The sequence below is a fragment of the Hypanus sabinus genome, chromosome 9 (assembly GCF_030144855.1).
Source record: "Hypanus sabinus isolate sHypSab1 chromosome 9, sHypSab1.hap1, whole genome shotgun sequence".
In the NCBI taxonomy this organism is placed as follows: domain Eukaryota; kingdom Metazoa; phylum Chordata; class Chondrichthyes; order Myliobatiformes; family Dasyatidae; genus Hypanus; species Hypanus sabinus.
Genome location: NC_082714.1, coordinates 38,417,932 through 38,439,863, shown reverse-complemented (window position 1 = coordinate 38,439,863; position 21,932 = coordinate 38,417,932). Strand labels below are relative to the sequence as shown.

The following is a 21,932-nucleotide window of genomic DNA, read 5'->3' as shown; positions in this document are numbered from 1 at the left end:
GCAGCAAAGGACATTTTTATCACTGTTTGGAGAATGGAAATGAAGGGACAAGATGGGATAGAAGAGTTATCAAACTTATTGGAATACATGCTTTCTAGTTGCTGCCAAACTTTAAAACCAATTTTTATTTTATTTTAGGTTCCAAAGAATCATTGCTCTCATCCACGATTTCAGTCAATGAAGAAGTCATGAATATTTTGGAAGAGATGATCATGCATTCATTCCAGCAAAGTGTGTACTACATTACCAAGGTTAGTTGAGGTTACAATGCACCACTTGTCAATGAAATGGTAAGAATATAAGTTACAAAATTCTGCTCAGTAGAGCTTATTGTTAGTCTGAAATTTTACATACAATGCGCATATGCTTGGTTTTAGTACATCTCATGACAATCCTTTCAGGAAAGAATACTGCATGCAACATTAACACCTATTGGAAGTATTCAGAGTAGGCATGTCAATGTGACATTCATTATGACTAACTAGGCTGCTTTAATGAGTGTATCACATTAGACAACAGTGTCAAACACTGCACAATTGATATCATTTCATTTGCACAGAGAATCTAGCATTTGGCAACAGAAGTAACCCTGCTCTAAAACCTGCATTGTTGACAAACGATCAGCTGAGGCATGCAGATTTATTGCGATTTAATTGGAAGGAGAGTTTGATGTGGAAAAGTAATACTGTTCAGTATATGGACAAGGAAAGTATATTCACAAAATAGTTTGACTGCTAAGCTTTATCCAAAAGATGCATCTGTATTTACTCAGAAGATGGACACAGTGTCTATACAATTAAGGCAAAATGACATAAACTTCATGAACTTTACACAGATTACAGAGGAGAAGGTGTTTGCTGTCTTAAGGCAAATTAGGGTGGGTAAATCCCCAGGGCTTGACAAGGTGTTCCCTCGACAGGTAAGTGCAAAAATTGCAGGGGCCCAAGCAGAGAAATGTGAATCGTCTTTAGTGACAGGTGAGGTGCTGGGGGATTGGAGGATAGCTGTTTAAGAAAAGTGCTAAAAATAAACCAGGAGATTATAGGCCGGTGAGCCTTATGTCAGTTCTGGGAAAACTATTGGAAGTAGACATTGGGTTTGTGGGAGAGGTCAGAGAGTGGCAGTAGATGGTTGCCTCTCTGACTAGAGGCCCGTGACTAATGGAGTGCTGCAGATATTGGCTGTTGTTTCTTATCTGTATCAAAGATTGGGATAATAATGTGGCTAACTGAATCAGCAATTTTGAAGACACCCACATTGGGGGTGTAGTGGTTCACAAGGAAGACTAGCAAGGCTTGCAAAGGGATCTGGATCAGCTGGAAAAATAGGCTGAAAAATGGCAGATGGAATTTAATGCAGACATGTGTGAGGCATTGCCCTTTGATAATTCTATCAGGGTACATAGGTCTTAGACAGTGAATGGTAGAGCACTTGAGGAGTGTGGTAGAACAAAGGGATTTGGAAATACACGTCCATAACTCATTGAAAGTGGCATCACAGGTTGATAGAATTGTAAAAAAATCTTCTGGCATATTGCCCTTCATAAATCAAAATATTGTCTATAGGAGGTGGGATGTTGGTGAGGCCAACTATGGAGTATTTGTACAATTTTGTTCACCTACCTATAGGAAAACTGTAAATAAGGTTGAAAGAGTACAGAAAAAATTTACAAGGATGTTACTGTGTCTGGAGGGCCTGAGTTATAATGGAAAGATTGAATAGGTTAGGACTTTGGTCCTTGGAACGTAGAAGAATGACAAAAAGAAGTATACAAAATTTACAAGGATGTTACCTGGATTAGAGGGCGTACCTTATGAGAATAGGTTGAGTGAACTTGGCCTTTTCTCCTTGGAGTGACAGAGGATGAGAGGTGACCTGATAGAGGTGTGGATAGCCAGAGGCTTTTTCCCAGAGCTGAAATCGCTAACAAAACTTGGACAGGTATATGGATGAGAGGGGTTTGGAGGGATATGGCCCAGGTGCAGGTCAGTGGGACTAGGCAGAAAAATGGTTCGGCACAGCCAAGAAGGGCCAAAAGGCCTGTTTCTGTGCTGTAATATTCTATGGTTCTATGAAGGGACATAGTCTTAAGATGTTTGGAAATAGGTACAGAGGGGATGTCGGGTAAGTTTTTCACACAGAGAATGGTGGGTGTGTGGAATGCACTGCCAGCAGCAGTGGTGGAAGCGGATACAATAGGGTCTTTTAAGAGTCTCTTAGTTAGGTCCATGGAACTTAGAAAAATAGAGGGTTATGCACTAGGGAAATTCTAGGCAGTCTCTAGAGTAGGTTAATGGTCAACACAACATTGTGGGTGTAACGTGCTGTAGATTTCTATGTTCTGTAAATAATTATGAGAGGTTTTTTTCCACTGAGGTTATCGGTTAAGGGTGAAAGGTGAAAAGTTCAAAGGGAGCATGAGGGGGAAGCTTTTTCCTCAGAGGTCGTGAGTGTGTGGAATAAGCTGGCAGCACAAGTAATGCATGCAAGCTCAATTTCAAAGTTTAAGAGAAGTTTGGATTGGTACATGTATGGTATGGGAAGTGGAGGGCCATGGTCTTGGTGGAAGTTGATGGGAGTAGGCAGTTTAATTGGCTTGTCATGGACTAGATGGGCTGAAGGGCCTATTTCTGTGCTGTACTTCTCTATAGATTTTAAAACTCAGTTTTGCTAGATTGTGAAGCTCTTGTTAGTCATTACTGAAGATTGTCAATATGATCATTGGAAGGTGAAGAAAGCTCACAGTGCAGAGTTGCAGGTTAGAGGAAAGAGGAGTATTAGGTTGAGTAGACATTTATTCAGAAACCCCATCCATTAAAGGTGTTTAGGGTTCACACCTCTTCTGTGTACCTAGGTGAATAATAATATGTTGGGCAGTTCACTTCCCAAAGCAGATTTTTACTGAGATATCAAGTTCTGCAGCCTTAGGTGTTGCAAAGAGGGTGACAGGAACCTCGTTGTCAGTGGCTGTGAAAGGTATCTTTCTCATGTTTTTCCAGGCTGGTACTCATCATCAGCATGTCATAAATCTACCTTAGTAAAGTTTCATTGCAGAGTAAAACCACCACACTGGACATAGTTACTTTAGTGTGTTAAAACTGAGATCAGAACTTATTTTGTAAGTATTCAAGTAGTAAATTGTTAAGATTACTACACCATTGTGGACAGGAGATTCAGAAGTGGTTAGCTAATGATTCATCCATTTTTGATTGGTCTTTCTCAGTTCTTCTAGTGTTTGACTAAAGGTCTAACTTTATGACGTTTTTGCTTATACAATCCCATACTGCAGCATATACACATATTTCATTTTTCTTATTTTATGTCAGTTGTACTGGGAGCTTCTTGATTTTATTATTTACATGATTTAGATGAATATCTATTATAACATAACTTTAGTTCAATTTCACTTATGGTACACACTGGTAGAACATGGATACTCTTCAACCTTGTACCTTTAACAACATTTTAAAACATTTTAAAACATTGTACTTTTGCAGTTTAATGGCTTAACTTGGACACGATCTGTATTAAATTGCACAATTTAATTTAACATTTACTCCAAATCAAAATTAGGTTTAATATCACTGTCATATGTCATGAATTTGCTGTTTTTGCAGCAACAGTGCAATGCAACACATAATAATAAAAACTGTGACTACAGTAAATTTATATAAAATAGTTAAATAAATAAGTAGTGCAAAAAGTAGTGACGTTCATGGGTTCAATGTCCATTCAGGAATCGGATGGCAGAGTGGAAGAAGCTGTTCCTGACTCATTGAGTGTGTGTCTTCTGGCTTCTGTACCTCCTTCCTGATAGTAGCAATGAGAACAGGGCATGTCCTGTGTGATAGGGGTCCTTAATGATATACATTGACTTTTGGAGGCATCGCTCCTTGAAGTTGTGACCATAAGATTTAGTAACAGCATTAGGTCATTTGGCCCATCGAGTCTGCCCCACCATTTCATCATGGCTGATCCAATTTTTCTCTCAGTCCCAATTTCCTTCCTTCTCTCTATATCCCTTCATGACTTGACCAATCAAAAATCTATCAACCTCTGCCTTAAATATACATAAAGACTTCACCTCCACAGCTGCCTGTGGCAAAGAATTCCACAGATTCACCACTGTCTGGCTAAAGAAATTCCTCCTAATCTCCATTCTAAAAGAATGCCCCTCCATTCTGAGGTTCTGTCCTCTAGTCTTAGACCTTCCCACCACATCCACTCTATCGAGTCCTTTTAACATTCGATAGGTTTCAGTGAGGTAACCCTTCATTCTTCTGAATTCTAGTGAATACAGGCCCAGAGCCATCAAACATTCTTCATTTGCAAAGCCATTCAATTGTGGAATACTTTTTGTGAATATCCTTTGAGCACTCTCCAGTTTCAGCACATCCTGTTGTAAATAAGAGCCCGAAACCTGCTCACGATACTCCAAGTAAGGCTTCACCAGTGCTTTATAAGGCTTCAACATCACATCCTTGCTTTTATATTCCAGTCCTCTTGAAATGAATGCTATTGCATTTGCCTTCCTGACCACAGACTCAACCCGCAAATTAACCATTGGGGAATCCTGCACAAGGACTCCCAGGTCCCTTTGCACCTCAGTTTTTTGTATTTTCTCTCCATTTAGAAAATAGTCTACCCTTTTATTTCTTCTACCAAAATGCATGACCATACACTTCCAACCCTCTCTTCCATCTGCTGTTTCTTTGCCCATTCTCCTAATCTGTCTAAGGGCCTCTGTAGCCCCTCTCCTTCCTCAAAACCACCTGCCCCTCCACCTATCTTCATATCATCTGCAAACTTTGCAACAAAGCCATCAATCCCGTCATCTAAATCATTGCCATGTAATGTAAAAATAGTTGGTCCCAACACAGACCCCTGTAGAGCACCACTAGTCACCGGCAGCCAACCAGAGAAGGCTCCCTTTATTCCCACTCTTTTCTTCCTGCCAATCAGCTACTGCTTTATCCATGCTAGAATCTTTTCTGTAATACCATGGGCTCATTGTTTGTTAAGCAGCCTTGCATGTGGCACCTTGTCAAAGACCTTCTGAAAATCCAAGTACAGGAAATCAGCCAATTCTCTGTTGTCTATCCTGTTTGTTATTTCTTCAAAGTATTCCAACAGATTTGTCAAACAAGATTTTCCCTTGAGGAACCATGCTGACCATGGCCTATTTTTTCATGTGCCTGCAAATACCCTGAGACTTCATCCTTAACAATTGATTCCAACATCTTCCCAACCACTGAGATCTATAGTATCCTTTCTTCTACCTCTCTCCCTTCTTGAAGAGTGGAGTGACATTTGCAATTTCCCAGTCTTCTAGAACCATTCCAGTATCTAGTGATTCTTGTAGGACCATTACTAATGCCTCCACAATCTCTTCAGCCACCTTTTTCAGAACCCTGGGGAGTACAACATCTGGTCCAGGTGAATTATCTACCTTCAGACCTTTCAGTTTCCCCTTCTCTCTAGTTATGGTAACTTCACACACTTCATGACCCTGACACCTGGAACTCCCACCATACTGCTAGTATATTCCACAGTAAAAACTGACACAAAATATTAAACAATTTGTCTGCCATTTCACGGTCCCTTATTACTTCCGATCCAGCTTCATTTCTCAGTGGTCTGATATCCACTCTCACCTCTCTTTTACACTTTATGTATCGGAAGAAACTTCTGGTATCCTCTTTAATATTATTGGCTTGCTTGATTTCATATTCCAACTTTACCTTCTTAATTACTCTTTTAGTTGCCTTCTGTTGGCTCTTAAAAGCTTCCCAATCCTTTAACTTCCCACTATTTTTTCTCTATTATATGCCCTCTCTTTTGGCTTTTATGTTGGCTTTGACTTCTCTTGTTAGCCTTAGTTGCGTCATCCTTCTTTTAGAATACTTCTTCCTCTTTGGGATGTATCCTCTGGCTTCTGAATTGCTACCAGTAATTCCAGCCATTGCTGCTCTGCTGTCATCCCTGCCAGTGTTGTTTTCTGATCAGTTCTGACCAACTCCTCTCTCGTGCCTCTGTAATTCCCTTTACTCCACTGTAATACTGATACATCTGACTTTAGCTTCTCCTTCCCAATATCAGGGTGAATTCAATCAAATTATGATCACTTGCCCTTAAGGGTTCTTTTACCTTAACCTTTCAAATCAATTCTGATACATTGCACAACACCCAATCCAGAATTGCTAATTCCCTTATGGGCTCAACCATGAGCTGCTCTAAAAAGCCATTTCATAGGCACTCTAGAAATTCCCCTTCCTGGAATTCAGCACCAACCTGATTTTCCCAAACTACCCGCATATTGAAGTCTGCCATGACTTTGCCATTTTGGCATGCATTTTCTATCTCCTATGTAATTTGTAGGCCACATACTTACTACTGTTTGGAGGTCTACATACAACTCCCATCAGGGTCTTTTTACCCTTGCAATTCCTTAGCTCTATCCACAAAGATTTAACACTTGACACTATGTTACTTCTTTCTAATGATTTGATTTCAACTTTTACTAAGAGCAATGCTGCCTTCCTGCCTAACCTTTCAATAAGATGTGTGTGTATCCTTGGACATTAATTCCCAACTATAATCTTCTTTCAGCTGTGATTCAGTATTGCCACAACATCACACCTGCCAGTCGTCAACAATGCTGCAAGTTCATCTACCTTATTCCATATACTGCATGATTTCAAATATAACACCTTCAGTCCTGTATTCACCCTCTTCAATTTTGTCTGCCTTGTATGTTGATTGCAATTTTGCCCCATCAATAGCCCCTCCCCATTACACACTCTCTCTATTTGTAAACAAGCTACTTCACCTTCAGCACTATTATCCACCTTTCCTACGATAATTCTTGCATTGCAATATAGGCAGCTTAGGACACTAGTTGAACCATTCTCAACCTTTTGATGCCTAATTTTGTCTGGGGTCTTACCAACATCTGCCTCCAGAACCCCTCCACTAACTGACACTCTGGTTCCTATCCCCCTGCAATTCTAGTTTAAACCCCACCTTGGAGCATAAACAGACCTTCCCACTAGGATATCACTTCCCTTCCTGTTTAGGTGCAAACCGGCCCGTCTGTACAGGTCCCACCTTCCCTGGAAGAGAGTTCAATGATACAAAATTCATATGGCCTCCCTCCTACACCAACTCCTTAGCCACATATTAAACTGTATAATCTTCCTTGTTCTGGCCTCACTAGCACGTGGCAAGGGTAGCAATCCTGAGATCATAACCCTGGAGGTCCTGCCTTTTAACTTAGCACCTAACTCCATGAACTCCCTTTGCAGTATCTTGTTACTCATCCTGTCCATGTCATTGGTACCTACACGAACCACAATTTCTAGCTGTTCACCCTTCCACTTAAGAATGCTGAGGACTCGATCCATGATGTTCCAGACACTAGCACCCAAGAGGCAACGTATCATCTGGTAATCTTGTTCTCGCCCACAGAACCTCCTATCCATTCCCCTACTGAATCCCCTATCACCACAATGTGCCTTTTCTTCCTCACCCCTTTCTGAGTCACAGAGTCAGACTTAGTGCTAGAGACCCAAACACTCTGACTTTCCTTTGTTAGGTCACCCTCCCAGTATCTTAAGTGATATAGCTGTTGTTGAGGGGGATGGCCACAGGGGTACTCTGTACTGGCTCCTTAACCCCTTTCCCCTTCCTGTCACCCAGTCTCCTATGTCCTGGACCTTGGGTGTAACTACCTCGCTATATAGAAACATAGAAAATAGGTGCAGAAGTAGGCCATTTGGCCCTTCGAGCCTGCACCACCATTCAGTATGATCATGGTTGATCATCCAACTCAGAACCCTGTAACTGCCTTCTCTCCATATCTTCCCTTCAGCCTCCCAAATAATCCAGAGTTTGTCCAGTTCCTTAACACAGATTGTTAGAAGCTGCAGCTGGATGCACTTCTTGCAGTTGTAGTCATTGGGACACTGGAGGCCCCCTTGCCTTCCCACATAAGAGACGAGCAATCCACTGTCCCACCTAGCATCTCTACTATCCTACCTGAGCAGATATAAAAAATAGAAAGAGAAAAAAGTAACTTAACCTTGAGCTTTTCTTTTCCTTTCTCTGACTTGAAGAACTAAAGCCTCAAGATCACCACTCTAATTGTGTCCACTCAGATGATGGCCACGGTGTTTGACCCTGCCTTCCTTTAATTTGCTCTTGTTAATCAATCACAAATGGTGATTGGTCACTGGTCAATGATCTTTTACACTGTACCAACCCACAGCTGCCTTTTGTACTTGGGCGGTGGACCTGATTAAAGTACCCTCGTCTCAAAACTTCCGATGTCTGGATTAGCTGCTGGTCAATGCTGTTTTTTGTTCTGAATGCTACAGATCCTAGTGCTCATGATGGAGCTGACTGAGCTCACAACTTTCTGCAGCTTCTTTGGATCCTGTGTAGTAGATCACAGCCCCCCCCCCCCCCACCCCATACCAGATAACGATGCAGCCAGTTTGCGTGCTCTAGAAATTTGTGAGTGTTTTTGGTGACATACCAAATCTCTTGAAACCATTAATGAAATATAGTCGCTGTCACGTCTTGTTTGTAACTACATCGATAAGTTGGGCCCAGGATAGATCCTCCTAGGAAGTGGAAATTTCTCACTCATTCCGCTTCTGATCCCTCTTTGAGGGCTGGTGTTTGTTCCCTTGTCTACCAATATTGAAGTCCACAATCAGTTCTTTGGTCTTACTTAAGCATGTATGTTCTCATACTCCGATGATGTAATCTATTTCTACATAAATTATAGAAAAGTTTGGATATTGATCAAACTAGCTACATTGTTAATCTTTCCCAATAAACTGAATCTTGATTTGCTGTTCCTGTGAGCTTCCCTCTTTAGCCGGTCCTACTATACACTTGACCACAATTGCAGAGTGCAAACTTACACCAAGTCAACATTCTAAACCATTAAACCAAGACAAAAAACAATTGTTCACTGCTGTGTACTTCTGTAGCGATTTTCTTAAACATGCCTTTTTCTGCCCACATGTCTGTGTGCCATCATAAGCAATAATAATTGGATTGGATTACAGGAAAGGCACTGTTGGAATAGCAGTGGTAACATTGTGGTGTTAATATGAGCAAAGGCATTGGATTTGTGCTCTCCTAACCTACTTCCATCCCTTGGAGTACTGAGATGCCATGGGGCTTGAACCAAATGCTGAAAGGCTTCAGAGTCCTTTGAATTACAAAACAGAACTATGATGGCAGCTTTCTAAATGGAATGCTGACATTCTGCAAGCAGTCTGAACATACATGGCAGACGTGAGCTTCAGCACAATGCTAGGTGGCATTTGCTTGTGCTACAGTCAAAGCTGAGATATTAATTGGTAGTTTGATCCCCATGTGTTAAATTGTTGCTGATCCCCAATTCAATGATGGAAAATTTGGACTCCAGGTTGCATCCAAAATTTTAACTAGCATTGGAGCTGGATTCCCCTATCTGTGGATGCTATCAATTATGTCTGCCAATGCACCTGGTGCTTCATTTGTTGGCTGACCTAATGTAGTCCTCTGTTGTGTTTGCATGCAACTTTATCCTCTGAGCTGTTGACATCAAGGCTAACACTTGCCCCTGCCTTGGGTTACGCTGAATATTTTATCAAATGTAGATCCCACCTTTCAATAAGTAATTGGACAGCTGGCTCCAAGAACCAGATCCTGTAACTGGTGGCTTCTCTCTTCCTGCATAGCTGCCACCACCTGGCCTGATGGATGCCATTATCATACAACGAGAAAAGTATCAATTACAAAGTTATGGTGAAGGAGAGGGGGTCAATGAATAAGTGTACATTTACATTATCTGTAGCTTGCAAATTAGAAGAGAATGGGGAATGAGAGGGCAGTAGAATGGGAGTTATGAATGTATTGAATTATCTCCATACTACCACTGCCTGGAATCCTGGTATTCACTATCTAGTGCTATCCAATGTAGTCCTTTCCACAGAGAAAACTAATAACAAAATAAATAGTCAAACAGTGATCACAATAGACGAGTTAGAGAATTGGAATGAAGAATTGATCTAACAACCTCAATGCTTTGACTTATTTGCATTCACGAGAAGATACTTCAGCAACAAAATTCAATACAGAATAGCAAGTACCTTATTTCAGGGAGGTTTATTCACCATGGTTCTAAAATAGTGTAGCCTGCGTTAATATTTAGAGTTAATCTGCTCTTGGCCAGATTATTCTGCCCTTGGATGCTAATGGTTGGAACATTTCTGTTGAGCTCAGTATGTAAGCTGGGAAAAAATAGTTTTTTCTGAATTATAGTGATTATTGTACCAATATACAATGCTAAATCATGATATTGTGCTTAATTTTCTTTATGAAACTATTTATACAGTAGCTGCTACTGAAATACATGGCAAGTCATTCTGATAAAAGTTGTCTGTGAAGTATCTACCTACTCTGAAATGTTTGTATTCCAATGTACAAAAAATTTACAATTGTAGAAGAAATAATATAGAGCCCATATTTTAGAAATTACTGTTGGCAATATTAGTGGACAAATGTTCATCACATTCCACTGATGTTTCTCTGCCAGTTACTCTAACACAGACATTATCCTTTATTTTATGTGGGCTGGATGCCTTCAATGCGAGCTTACCTTTTAATATTGCCTGTAGTAACTTCTAACATATTTAATGGAGTTGTGATTTATGAGATTAAAGGGGCTATATTAATGACAGATTGGCAAAAGGTTGCACTAATTAGACATGCCAGTTGAAAATGTCTTTACTTGGTTTAAATTGCTGATTACCATAATCTGAATTTCTTGGAGATGTTAAAACACATAGCTGCAGGTCAGCAATCAAGCATCGATTGCACATAATTATCAACCAGCAGTTTACGTTGAGCACTCTGCACTCACTTCTATGGTGGTGCAGAATGTTCTGGATGATGATAGATTCAGAGACATCCCCAAAAAAAGTAAATGAGTTCATGAAATCTTGGACACAGCACTGAGGTCTGGCACATCCTGAGGAGAAGGTACATCTTGTAACTCCAGACCAGGAGTTCACCTCCTATTTTATCTCCCATATATTGAATGGTAAAATTTGAAATTGATGGTGGCACTGTTGCTGAGGTTTTTCTGCATTGACAGCAGATGGTATTTTGTCACCAGAGGCTGTGGTTTTTCCCACAACTGATATCTTGAAAAGACCTCTATTACACTTAGATTGATAAGAGAAAGGTCAAAGTAGGTTTAATCCCTTGTATTGATTTGCTAACTACCTGCTAATCTGGTGGTTGTGTTTGAGGATTTGACAAATTGTGGAGCTGTGAAACCACTTTTGGTGGCAGACATTATAGTCTCCAGAGAGTATTCTGCACCCTTGATACGTTGAGGTGTTCCATGTGTTGTTCAGCATGTTGGAATTCTGATTTATCAAATTTTAAAAGTAGTGGTTAACAAGAGGAGATATTTACCCACACTTCACCTGATGCATGAGACAATGGAGTCTGGAATCAATGTTGAAAACCTCAGTCTACTCCCTCCTACCTGCACATCCTTTGGGGTGGGGGGGGGGGGTTCTGTCCTGTCAGTGCATCAGGACATGTCCCGGAGCAGTGATGGAGCAGTGATATAATACAAGACCATAAGGTATAAGAGCAGAATTAGGCCATTTGGCCCATCGAGTCTGCTCTGCCCTTTCATCATTGCCTCTCCAATTTTCCCCTCAGCCTCAATATTGGAAGCAACAACATATCCCACACAATAGCCCCTAGCACTATCTTACAAACATCACTTACAGGGGGACTAATCCATTTGTCTTCACGAATTGAACAGCCACCAAGCCAGTGATCACAAGCTAAAAGCAAATCAATGAAGGTGATGCTCATATAGATTCCTCATATCTAATTGGCGGTTCCATAGGTTTGAACATGTACCGCCTCATTGTGTGAGCACTGATCTTCATTTGTATTTCAGAAAGATGGCACACACTTTGACATAATTATCAAAGAAGGCTCTCTTTGTTTTTCCCTACTATCTCCCTCTTTTTCTCATTTTCCTCCTCTTCCTGTTTGTTCCTTCTCTCACATCCTTTTCTCACTGTTGATTGGTAGCCAATAGTTACTTAATCATTAAAACAGTACCTTGCAGAAAAATGTTGTCATTCAAGTTATTTTCTACAGTTTGTTGGAGTACAGGTGTCCCTCTCACCTTTACAAAGGTAGAGCGTTCCTATAAAACCTTTCTTAAACCAAAATGGCGTAAAGCGAAGAACCATTAATTTATATGGGAAAAATTTTTGTAAAAGCGAAAATCCTCTTTGTAATGCAAAAACAGGTTACTAATGTAGGACTTTTGTAAAAGTGAAGTGGCGTAAAGTGAACATTCATAAAGCCGGGGACACCTTTATGTAAAAATTGAGGCCCATTCAGAGCCTCAGGCAGTCAGGCATGGCCTGGTGCTAGCTCTAAGTTGTGACTGCAACGGATGATAACAGCGATGGCTTCCCTTGTGGGGAAAAAAAAGCCACTCAGATCTCCTTCCCCAATGAAGTATAAGTAGTTCTCTCTGAAGACCTGACATGTGCATGGTCTTTTTCACAGAGCTGCTCTCCACTTGACTAATCTTGACCCAGTTTTTCCCATCCCTGTGTTCTTGTTCATCAGTATGATACAAATACAGCCCTGCAAAATCTTCTACAGCATGCATTTGGTGCGTCTTCAAGGGAGACAGAAGGAAGCAGCATCAGCCTGATAATCCCTGAAGTTAGAGTTAAGTTATGTCAGTTAATAAACCAAAAAAAGAAGATAATGAGCTTTTCAAAATGACAAGTAGCAACGAATTTGCATAATCCCTTTAAATAGCTCCACTGAAGAGACCTTCCTACTTAGTAACACCATATAGCAAAGTACATCTGGCGGTGAGGCACTGGGTTACAGATAACATAACAGTCTAATTTATATTAGCCAACCTTTAATATGTTTATGTCAAGAAATTAAAGAAAAGCTATTATGATAGCATAGAATGGTACTGTACATGTTCACTGCTATCATGAATGCCAAGTGATATTGTGTGGCAGTTTAAAATCTTTCATGTGGAGTACATAGGCATTAAACTGACACCGTTTTGTTTTCTTTGCAGTCGCTGTATGTTACACTTCCTATCTTCTTGGATTGCAATCCCTTTCAGACTGAGAGGAGACATTCCTGGACAAATTCTTCTCCCATCCCAGAACCAGTGCACAGCATCGTGCAGATATATAAAATGACACTGGACCTCCTCCATCAGTATGAGATTCACCCAGAAATTGCAACACAAGTGTTTGCTTACCTTTTCTTTTTCTCCAATGCCTCTCTCTTCAACCTACTGATGGATAGGGGTAAGTTTAAACTAAGTTTAAGATACTTTTACAAAGAATTACATGGGATTTGACAGCAAAGAAACAGGCCTTTAACACAATGCCTGTGTTGGTATTTATGCTCTTAGTAGTTTCCTGTTGTTTTACTTCCTCTCCACATATGAACATGTCCTTTTATTCCTTTCTCCCTCAAACACACCTAGCTTCTCATTCACCTCAACCGTTCTATGTGATGACAAACTTCACTTTCTCACCATTCTTTGAATAAAAACGTATTTCCTGAATTGGTTATTAAACTTATTAGTGGCTATCTGATATTAATACCTGATATATCTGATGTGTATAAGATGATGAGAGGCATTGATTGTGTGTATAGTCAGAGCCTTTTTCCCAGGGCTGAAATGGCTAACACGAGAGGGCACAGTTTTAAGGTGCTTGGAAGCAGGTGCAGAGGAGATGTCAGGGGTAAGTTTTTTTACGCAGAGAGTGGTGAGTGCGTGGAATGGGCTGCCAGCGATGGTTATGGAGGTGGATACGATAGGGTCTTTTAAGAGACTCCTGGATAGGTACATGGAGCTTAGAAAAATAGAGAGCTATGGGTAAAGTCTAGAAAACTTTTGAAGTACATGTTCGGCACAGCATTTTGGGCCAAGGGCCTGTATTGTGCTATAGGTTTTCTGTGTCCTATCTCCTGATTTTAATTGCTGCATAACTGTAAATATCTCTGTATCTTCCATTTTGAGCACTTTCGTATTTTTTAAGACCTATATCAAGTCGTCCTGCATTTCTAGAGAAAAGAACTCCAGTGTGTTCTTCCTCTCAATGTTTGTGATGCTGGATTGTTTTTGATAGCCAGAATATTTTTTAAAATAAAAAAAATAGGAAATGAATGTAGGGTTATTACAGAAAATAAGGTGGCTGTTTGAACTATCAAGTCCATTCTGGCTCTGAGACAACTACCAATTAGTTCCATTCTTCACTCTATCCCTGTGGTCTTGCATAGTCTTCAGGCTATAAGGTCATGGCAAAGTCTGTACTAAGCAATACTGAGCGGGTCATTGGTGAGTATGTACATTGATCACACTGCTGATGAAGCTTTCCATCACCTTGCTAATGATTAAGAATAGTAATTACAAAAATAAAACAGTAATTACCTGAATCATCTTCATCCTTTTTATGCAGTGCAACTGGGATGTTGTCTGCTCCCATAGCTTTTGTTGTATCCAGTGCATGCAATTGTTTCTTGGTGTTATGTGGAATTAATTGAACTGGTTGAAGACTGCTTTTACTGATGGAGGAAATCTGAGGAGAAAAGCAAGGTAGTCATCTACTCAGGATCTCTGGGTTGAACATGGCTGGGTATACCCCCAACCTCGCCTTTAGTACTTGCATGTTAGAACAGTGGGGTACTCTATCTGTTACATGCTGCTTTACTTTTTAGCAAGTATTTCATCTCATGGTGCTACTTCACAAGTTTGACAGCTTATATTTTATTAATTACTTTGTCCTCACCATTTCAGCTAGATTTCCAATATTCATTATCCCCTGACAAAATAATTATGGATAGATAAGTCATACCATTTGATAATATAAAGCTTAAAGCTGAAGGGCAAGGATAAGAATTACTTTAAGACTCAAGCTGATGCAAGTTGGTATGTTTTATATTAACATAAAGTCATGTTTTCCCTATAGATCAGTAATGAAACATGCCAATTTGCTAGGGTAGAGAAATATTTTTAAATTATTTCCAATCATTTCGTACTTTTGCCAGCGATGTCACTATGATAAACCCTGCTGCATGGAATGATACAGTAGTGATTAGGCTGATTGATAGAGAGATTTTATTGTAACTTTAGCCCCTGGCCTTTTACTAAATGCTATCTTGAAGTTAAATTTAATGCACAGCTCTTTTCCATCATTTGCTTTCTGTAATAGTTGTCAAAAACAAAAATGAGCTGATTTTGATGGAGCCCCTAATCATATCCTAATATTCCTCGTTTTCCTTTAGTATGTTCTTATGGCTGAGATATTTATCTCAAGTCAGTTAAATACACATTTTTCACAACACTAACATGATACGTTCAGAAAAAAGAATTAAAGTTAAGTTTGGAAACAAAAGGTTCCACATGGTAGGCTTATTCAGAAAGTCAGCAGGCATGGGATCCAGGGAAGTTTGGCCAGGTGGATTCAGAATTGGCTTGCCTGCAGAAAGCAGAGGGTCACAGTAGAGAGAGTACATTTGGATTGGAGAGTTGTGACTAGTGGTGTCCCACAAGGCTTGATTCTAGGACCTCTACTTTATGTGATTTTTATTAACGACCTGGATGTGGGGGTAGAAGGATGGGTTGGCAAGTTTGCAGATGACACAAAAGTTGTTGGTGTTGTGGATAGTGTAGAGGACTGTCGAAGATTGCAGAGAGACATTGATAGGATGCAGAAGTGGACTGAGAAGTGGCAGATGGAGTTCAACCCAGAGAAGTGTGAGGTGGTACACTTAGGAAGGACAAACTCCAAGGCAGAGTACAAAGTAAATGGCAGGATACGTGGTGGTGTGGAGGAGCAGTGTGATCTGGGGGTGCATGTCCACAGATCCCTGAAAGTTGCCTCACAGGTAGATAGGGTAGTTAAGAAAACTTATGGGGTGTTAGCTTTCACAAGTCAAGGGATAGAGTTTAAGAGTTGTGAGGTAATGATGCAGCTCTGTAAAACTCTGGTTAGGCCACACTTAGAGTACTGTGTCCAGTTCTGGTGTCCTCACTATAGGAAGGATGTGGAAGCATTGGAACGCTTACAGAGGAGATTTACCAGGATGCTACCTGCTTTAGAGAGTATGGATTATGATCAGAGATTGAGGGAGCTAGGGCTTTACTCTCTGGAGAGAAGGAGGATGAGAGGAGACATGATAGAGGTATACAAGATACTAAGAGGAATAGATAGAGTGGACAGCCAGCACCTCTTCCCCAGGGCACCACTGCTCAGTACAAGAGACATGGCTTTAAGGTAAGGGGAGGGAAGTTCAAGGGGGATATTAGAGGAAGGTTTTGCACTCAGAGAGTGGTTGGTGTGTGGAATGCACTGCCTGACTCAGTGGAGGCAGATACACTAGTGAAGTTTAAGATACTACTAGACAGGTATATGGAGGGATTTAAGGTGGGGGGTTATATGGGAGGCAGGGTTTAAGGGTCGGGACAACATTGTGGGCCGAAGGGCCTGTACCATGTGGTACTATTCTATGTTCAGTGTCTGTGTAACTGAAGTGTATGTTTTTCAGGTAAATCTTTTATCCGTTGTATAATTTATGCACCTAGTGACTCCTTCATGAAGCCTAGAACCATAGGTTTCACAGCATTTTTTTTAGTTTTGTGGAAGTTATTATGATTAAAACACGAGAGTCAACGTGATGGGAAGACTAATAATGCAGATGTTGTATGCTTATTATTGAGAGACCTTGCTTGTTGAAACTAAACCATTGTCAATCTACCTATGGTATCTGGGTGCAGAACAGGCAGCAGCACATCATATGGTTCCAGAATCAAACTGTACATTGCAGTTTTTGTGCTTCTAAATGGTTATTGATACGTTGAAAAGTATAAATTTTAACACTGCACACAGAGTGAAGGGAAATGATGCAGCATTTATAAAAGTTGTAAAAGGATACACATGAGAAAATATATTTGCACTGTCTAGATGCCAATAATAAAGTATTCCTTCTAGTGGCTAACAAAAATCTGTATAAATGCAAATTCTGCTCTTATTATTCAGGTTTCTACTTCACAGAATGAAAACTGTTTACAGAATTTAAGGATGTTGTTCATCTCTATGCAAGAGTGAGCCATTTAAACCTACTCTCCGATCATCTACCTGTAGCCCTGCAAATTCCTCTTTTCAGCATCTTTTTGAATGCTACATTTCATTTTGCCTTACTTATTACCCTAACAGTGCTTTCCAGACCCTAACCCATCACTGCATTTAAAACAAAATTCCTCAAGTTGTACTTGATTCTTTTCCCAATCACATTTGTTCTATGTCCTCTACTTCTTGATCCTCCGCCAACAGGAACAGTTTTTTTGTCAGTCTATTGCCATGATTTATATGCCTTTGTCATATTTCTCACAACCTAGGAGTTAAATCTAGAGATTCAGTCTATCTTTAGCCCTGGAATGAAGATCTCCAAAGTTCTGCATTTTTCATAATCTTTGTCATCCAGTTGTTAACACAAAATATTTGTTTTATAAACATCCATCATGGCTGCTTTGCTCATTTACGGTACCTTATGCCTCTATCTTAAAGACCAGGATCTCAAATACTTTTATCCTCCCAGTAAACTGTTAGCATAAAACCCTAGAAGTCTCTCTGTTCTTCTCTTCCTTTTAGAAGTGTGCTTCTCAATGTTCCTATCAAATATAGTACTTCACATTTCTTCGCATTAAATTTCATCTGCCACATATCTGACTATTCCAATATCCCTGAAGTTTGTTACACTCTCCTCACAGTCCATTTTGTCTTTAAATGTCCTGTCAACTGCAGATCTGAAAAATGTTCTCAGTGATTCAGTTCACACATGGTAGTGTATTTTAACTGTGCCACAGAACATAATAATCTTGCTTGTCTTTTTTCTCTATTTGCCAAGCAGAGTGTCAGGAAGTATTTCTGGATTACCAAAATCTTGCCTGTAAACTTTGACAGTCTTGGCCTTGGCTAATAAAGTTTTTGAGAGCTCAGTGTTGGAAAGTGTTATAGAAAGAATAAACAGAGGCAGAATTAACATTAACGTGGACATTTGTACAAACTTCGTAGATCAATTAGAGAAAGCCAGCAAGGAATTATTAATAGAAAATAAAAATAATTTTATAAATCTGGAAACATTCAGCAGGTCAGGCAGCATCTGTTAAAAGAGAAATGGAGATGTTGTTTGAGGTCAAAGTAGTCCACGTTACAGAATTCCAGAGAATGCAATCATTTGATTTTTCAGTTGTTAAAGGCAAAGTATACCTAACTAATTTATAGTTTTAGCAACAGTGAGAATTACTAAAGAAAATATGATAGCTGTGGCATTTTTTTTTACTTAAAACTATGAACTATATGATTTAGCACCATGTGGATTTCCACTGGGTGTTCCAGTTTTCTTCCATCTCTTAAAATTATGTTGGGAAGTTAATTGGCTGCTGTACATCACCCCTAGTGTAAATGGTGCAAGGAGAATTGGGCGAGTTAATATATATGTGGGGGAAAATAGGTTGCAGGAAAATGCCAGGGAACAGGATATGAAAGCCAACACAGACTTGATGGGCTGAATAACCCCTATAACATAAGGGATTATGATGATTTCAGAGCTGAAAAGATGAATAAAATATTTAGTTTTTAATTTGCATTATTTTCTCATTTGTCCAGGTGGTTTAATTGATAATTGGACTTGTAATATAGATCAAGCTACACTAAAGAAGTTGCAGATCTGATATCTACTGTGCATTGATTCAGTATTTCTTAATTGATCATATTGATCATTCTTTGACTATTAGCTTTAGTATTTCCTGAGCAGGAGGATAGATAGATCTAGGAAAGCAAAAAATATTGGCAGATGTTGTGGTCTTTGTAAAGACCCTTTGACTTTTGCTGGGAAATAATGCATGGCTAATGTTGAAGACTGAATCAGAATCAATTATGATAGCTTATATAATCCAGATCCCTTCCTGATATGCTATGCATACTTACCTTAATAAATAGCAAGGTGTTCCTTGCACTTGTGGAACATTTTACTGAAACAGTCAATAGAGGAGAGGGGAAATCAGTTGTAGAATGTTACATGTTGTTTGATAGATTCTTGACTGGTCAGGGCATGAAGGGATACAGCGAGAAGGCAGGTGATTAGAGCTGACAGGAAAATTGGATCAGCCATGATGAAATGGGGGAGCAGACTTGATGCGCAAATTACTCTCTTGGAATCTCATGATAGTGTTGTCCAGGATACTGCACCCAGAGCCTTAACAGGGATAAAGTGATGTCCAGCAGAGTCAGTAAAATAGGCAAAAAGCTGCACTCAGGTTTGCAGATATGGTGGGCTGGGTGCAATCTGGAAGAGGGGGCAGGCTCAAATGGGCCCATTTGGCAAAAGGCGACAACACAAAAGCAAAGGAAAGCTATGGTGGTGGAGGAAGTACAGCGACAGGAAGAGCAGATGAGGTATGCAAGAGCGGTGTCTCTGGCAAAAAAGGGATGGTGGACAAGGTGGGAAAATGTTGAGAAAAAATTCAGCTCGAAAGACTTGTGGGAAAAGAAGAAAGATTAGCTTCTTTATAAGAACCATTTATGTTGTCCTCCCAACACCCAAAAATCTGAACCAGTGGCTCGGTGAAGACCCAGCTTGTCCACTCTGTGGAAGAACAGCACATCCTCTCATCTTGCAAAGTAAGCCTCACTCAAGGAAGATGCACATGGAGGCACAACAAAATCTTCAGACATTTGGCATCCATTGTGGAAAAGCAAAGGCTGAATAACAACTCTAAGCCTCACATGACTGGAAGAACCACCATCCCCATTGTCCAGCAAGGACAGACAGTGCCACCCTCAGTGACGCGGTTGTCTGCTCGTGACTCGAACATAGCTGTCGACCTTGACAAGATGCTTATATCTCCCTTGGAGATGACCACTACCACCCTCAGTCCAGATTTTGTCTTGTGGTCCAGCAGTCTGAAGGCTGTAGTAATCTCAGAGCTCACAGTGCCCTGGGAAGATGCAGTCTACGAGCTGTATGAGCAGAAACATGTAAGATACACTAAGCTGGCCACAGATGCTTAGCAGTGTGGATGGAATATGCAGGTTTTCCCAGTAGAGGGTGGCTGCAGAGGGTTTGTGGCTACTTCCATGGTCAGGTTGCTGAAAGGATTGGGAGTCCAAGGCCAGGGTTAGTGGGAAGCTATAGAAGAACTCTTGGAGGCAGCCGAGTGAAGCAGCCACTGGTTGTGGTGAACTACATATACCTGTCTGGACACACCCTCACTGCTGACTGCTCCTGTGGCTCCTCCCATGGACCCCGGTATAAAGGCGATTAGAGACACCGCCCCGGCTTCAATCTCCAGGATGCAGTGTGGTGGTCAATTGCTGCTTGTTCTTTCTTCCAGCCAATAAAAGCCTATATCTTGCCTCACGTCTCCAAGAGTTATTGATGGTGCATCACTGGTTACGGATGAAGAGGAGTGACTGCAGCTGGGACCTAAAATGACCCATGAGAGGCCAGATTTGAATAGGGGTGCATGCGACTCCAGGCTGTACTGTTGAGCCTTCTGGAGATGTAATGAAACATCTAAGAAGAGGGGTGCCCATCTGATGGCCCCTGGGAAACATCTGCCGCCCACCAAGCCCCACCTAAAGATCTCTATGCTATGACCTAAGCTCGGATCTGCTTTGCAAAGGGATTAAAACATCTAGTCCTATGAGCTTGAACTGCTCTAATATCTTATGGTCTTATATAAAAAGCAAAATAGTGACAAAACTGTAATCTCCACTCCAGTTTAAAGATAAGCAAATGGAAAATATAACAGTTGCATAAGAGAAAAATAACAATATCATAAAGATGTGAGTGAGGACTTTTAAAAAAAAGTCATCTTGGATGTATACATTATCTAGTGAGCTATTAAAGCTGAATAGAAATTTCAAGTAAATTACTAAAAAAAATTGCCCAAAACAGAAACAAATTGAAAATTAAATACACCAGTGTGGTTTTAAGTATGTGGCATAAATAATGAAACCTGGCTGATAACTTCAGTTTTGCCCAATAACCAAGCTTGCAGTGGCAATAAACCTGTTAGTTTTCATTTAATGCCTCAATGTCAATGTGAAATTGTCTATTTCCATCCTGAATCCCTTGCAGTTCTTCTCTCAATATTTTCTTGTGAAAGGATGTTGAAGTAAAACAATCAACCAGTTCAATCTGAGAAATGCAATCTGAGAAAAGCTTGCTGGAAACTGGGAGCTAAACCAGCTTGTTAAAGAGGCAATCAGCCACTTAATGAGTGACTATAGTTTCTATCCCACTTGATATTTAACTATTTGGAGAACAGATTTAGGAAAAAAAACATAGCCGTAATTTATTGAGGTATTCATGAACTTGAAGATGGGTTTAAGAATGAATGAATGCTCATTTTGACTGTCAAAACATGGAGGAACCATTATCAACTCCCACAATCCCCCAATGATTCAGTGATTTCAGTCTTCAAGGCTGATGTGTGAGCATCCTTCAGGAGGGTGAACCTTCAGAAAGCACTGGCCCAGACGGGGAAACCAACCAAGTACTAAAAAACTGTGCTGATCAACTAGCTGGAGTGTTCAATACCTTTAACCTCTCACTTCAGCAGTCTGAGGTACCCACCCGCTTCAAGCAGGCTTCATTTATGCCAGTGTCTAAGAAGAGCCTGGTAACCTGCCTTAGTGACTATCGTCCAGTAGCACTTACATCCACAGTGATGAGGGGTTCTAAGAGGTTGGTGACGAAACATATCTACCCCAGCCTGAGAAGTGTCTTGGATCCATTCCAATTTACCCACCAGAGCAATAGGTCCACAGCAGATGCCA

The 21,932-nt window shown here is 40.4% G+C and overlaps 1 protein-coding gene across 2 annotated transcripts in view; it reads left to right on the top strand.

The window, feature by feature from the left end:
* The window catches only part of radil (Ras association and DIL domains), a 110,078-nt gene that overhangs the window by 70,203 nt on the left and 17,943 nt on the right, over positions 1-21,932 (top strand). For both annotated transcript variants that reach the window (XM_059979495.1, XM_059979494.1), the window contains 2 exons: positions 139-251; positions 13,148-13,385. In XM_059979495.1, the coding sequence (XP_059835478.1) occupies positions 139-251; positions 13,148-13,385 (351 nt within the window). The remainder of the gene's footprint in view (positions 1-138; positions 252-13,147; positions 13,386-21,932) is intronic.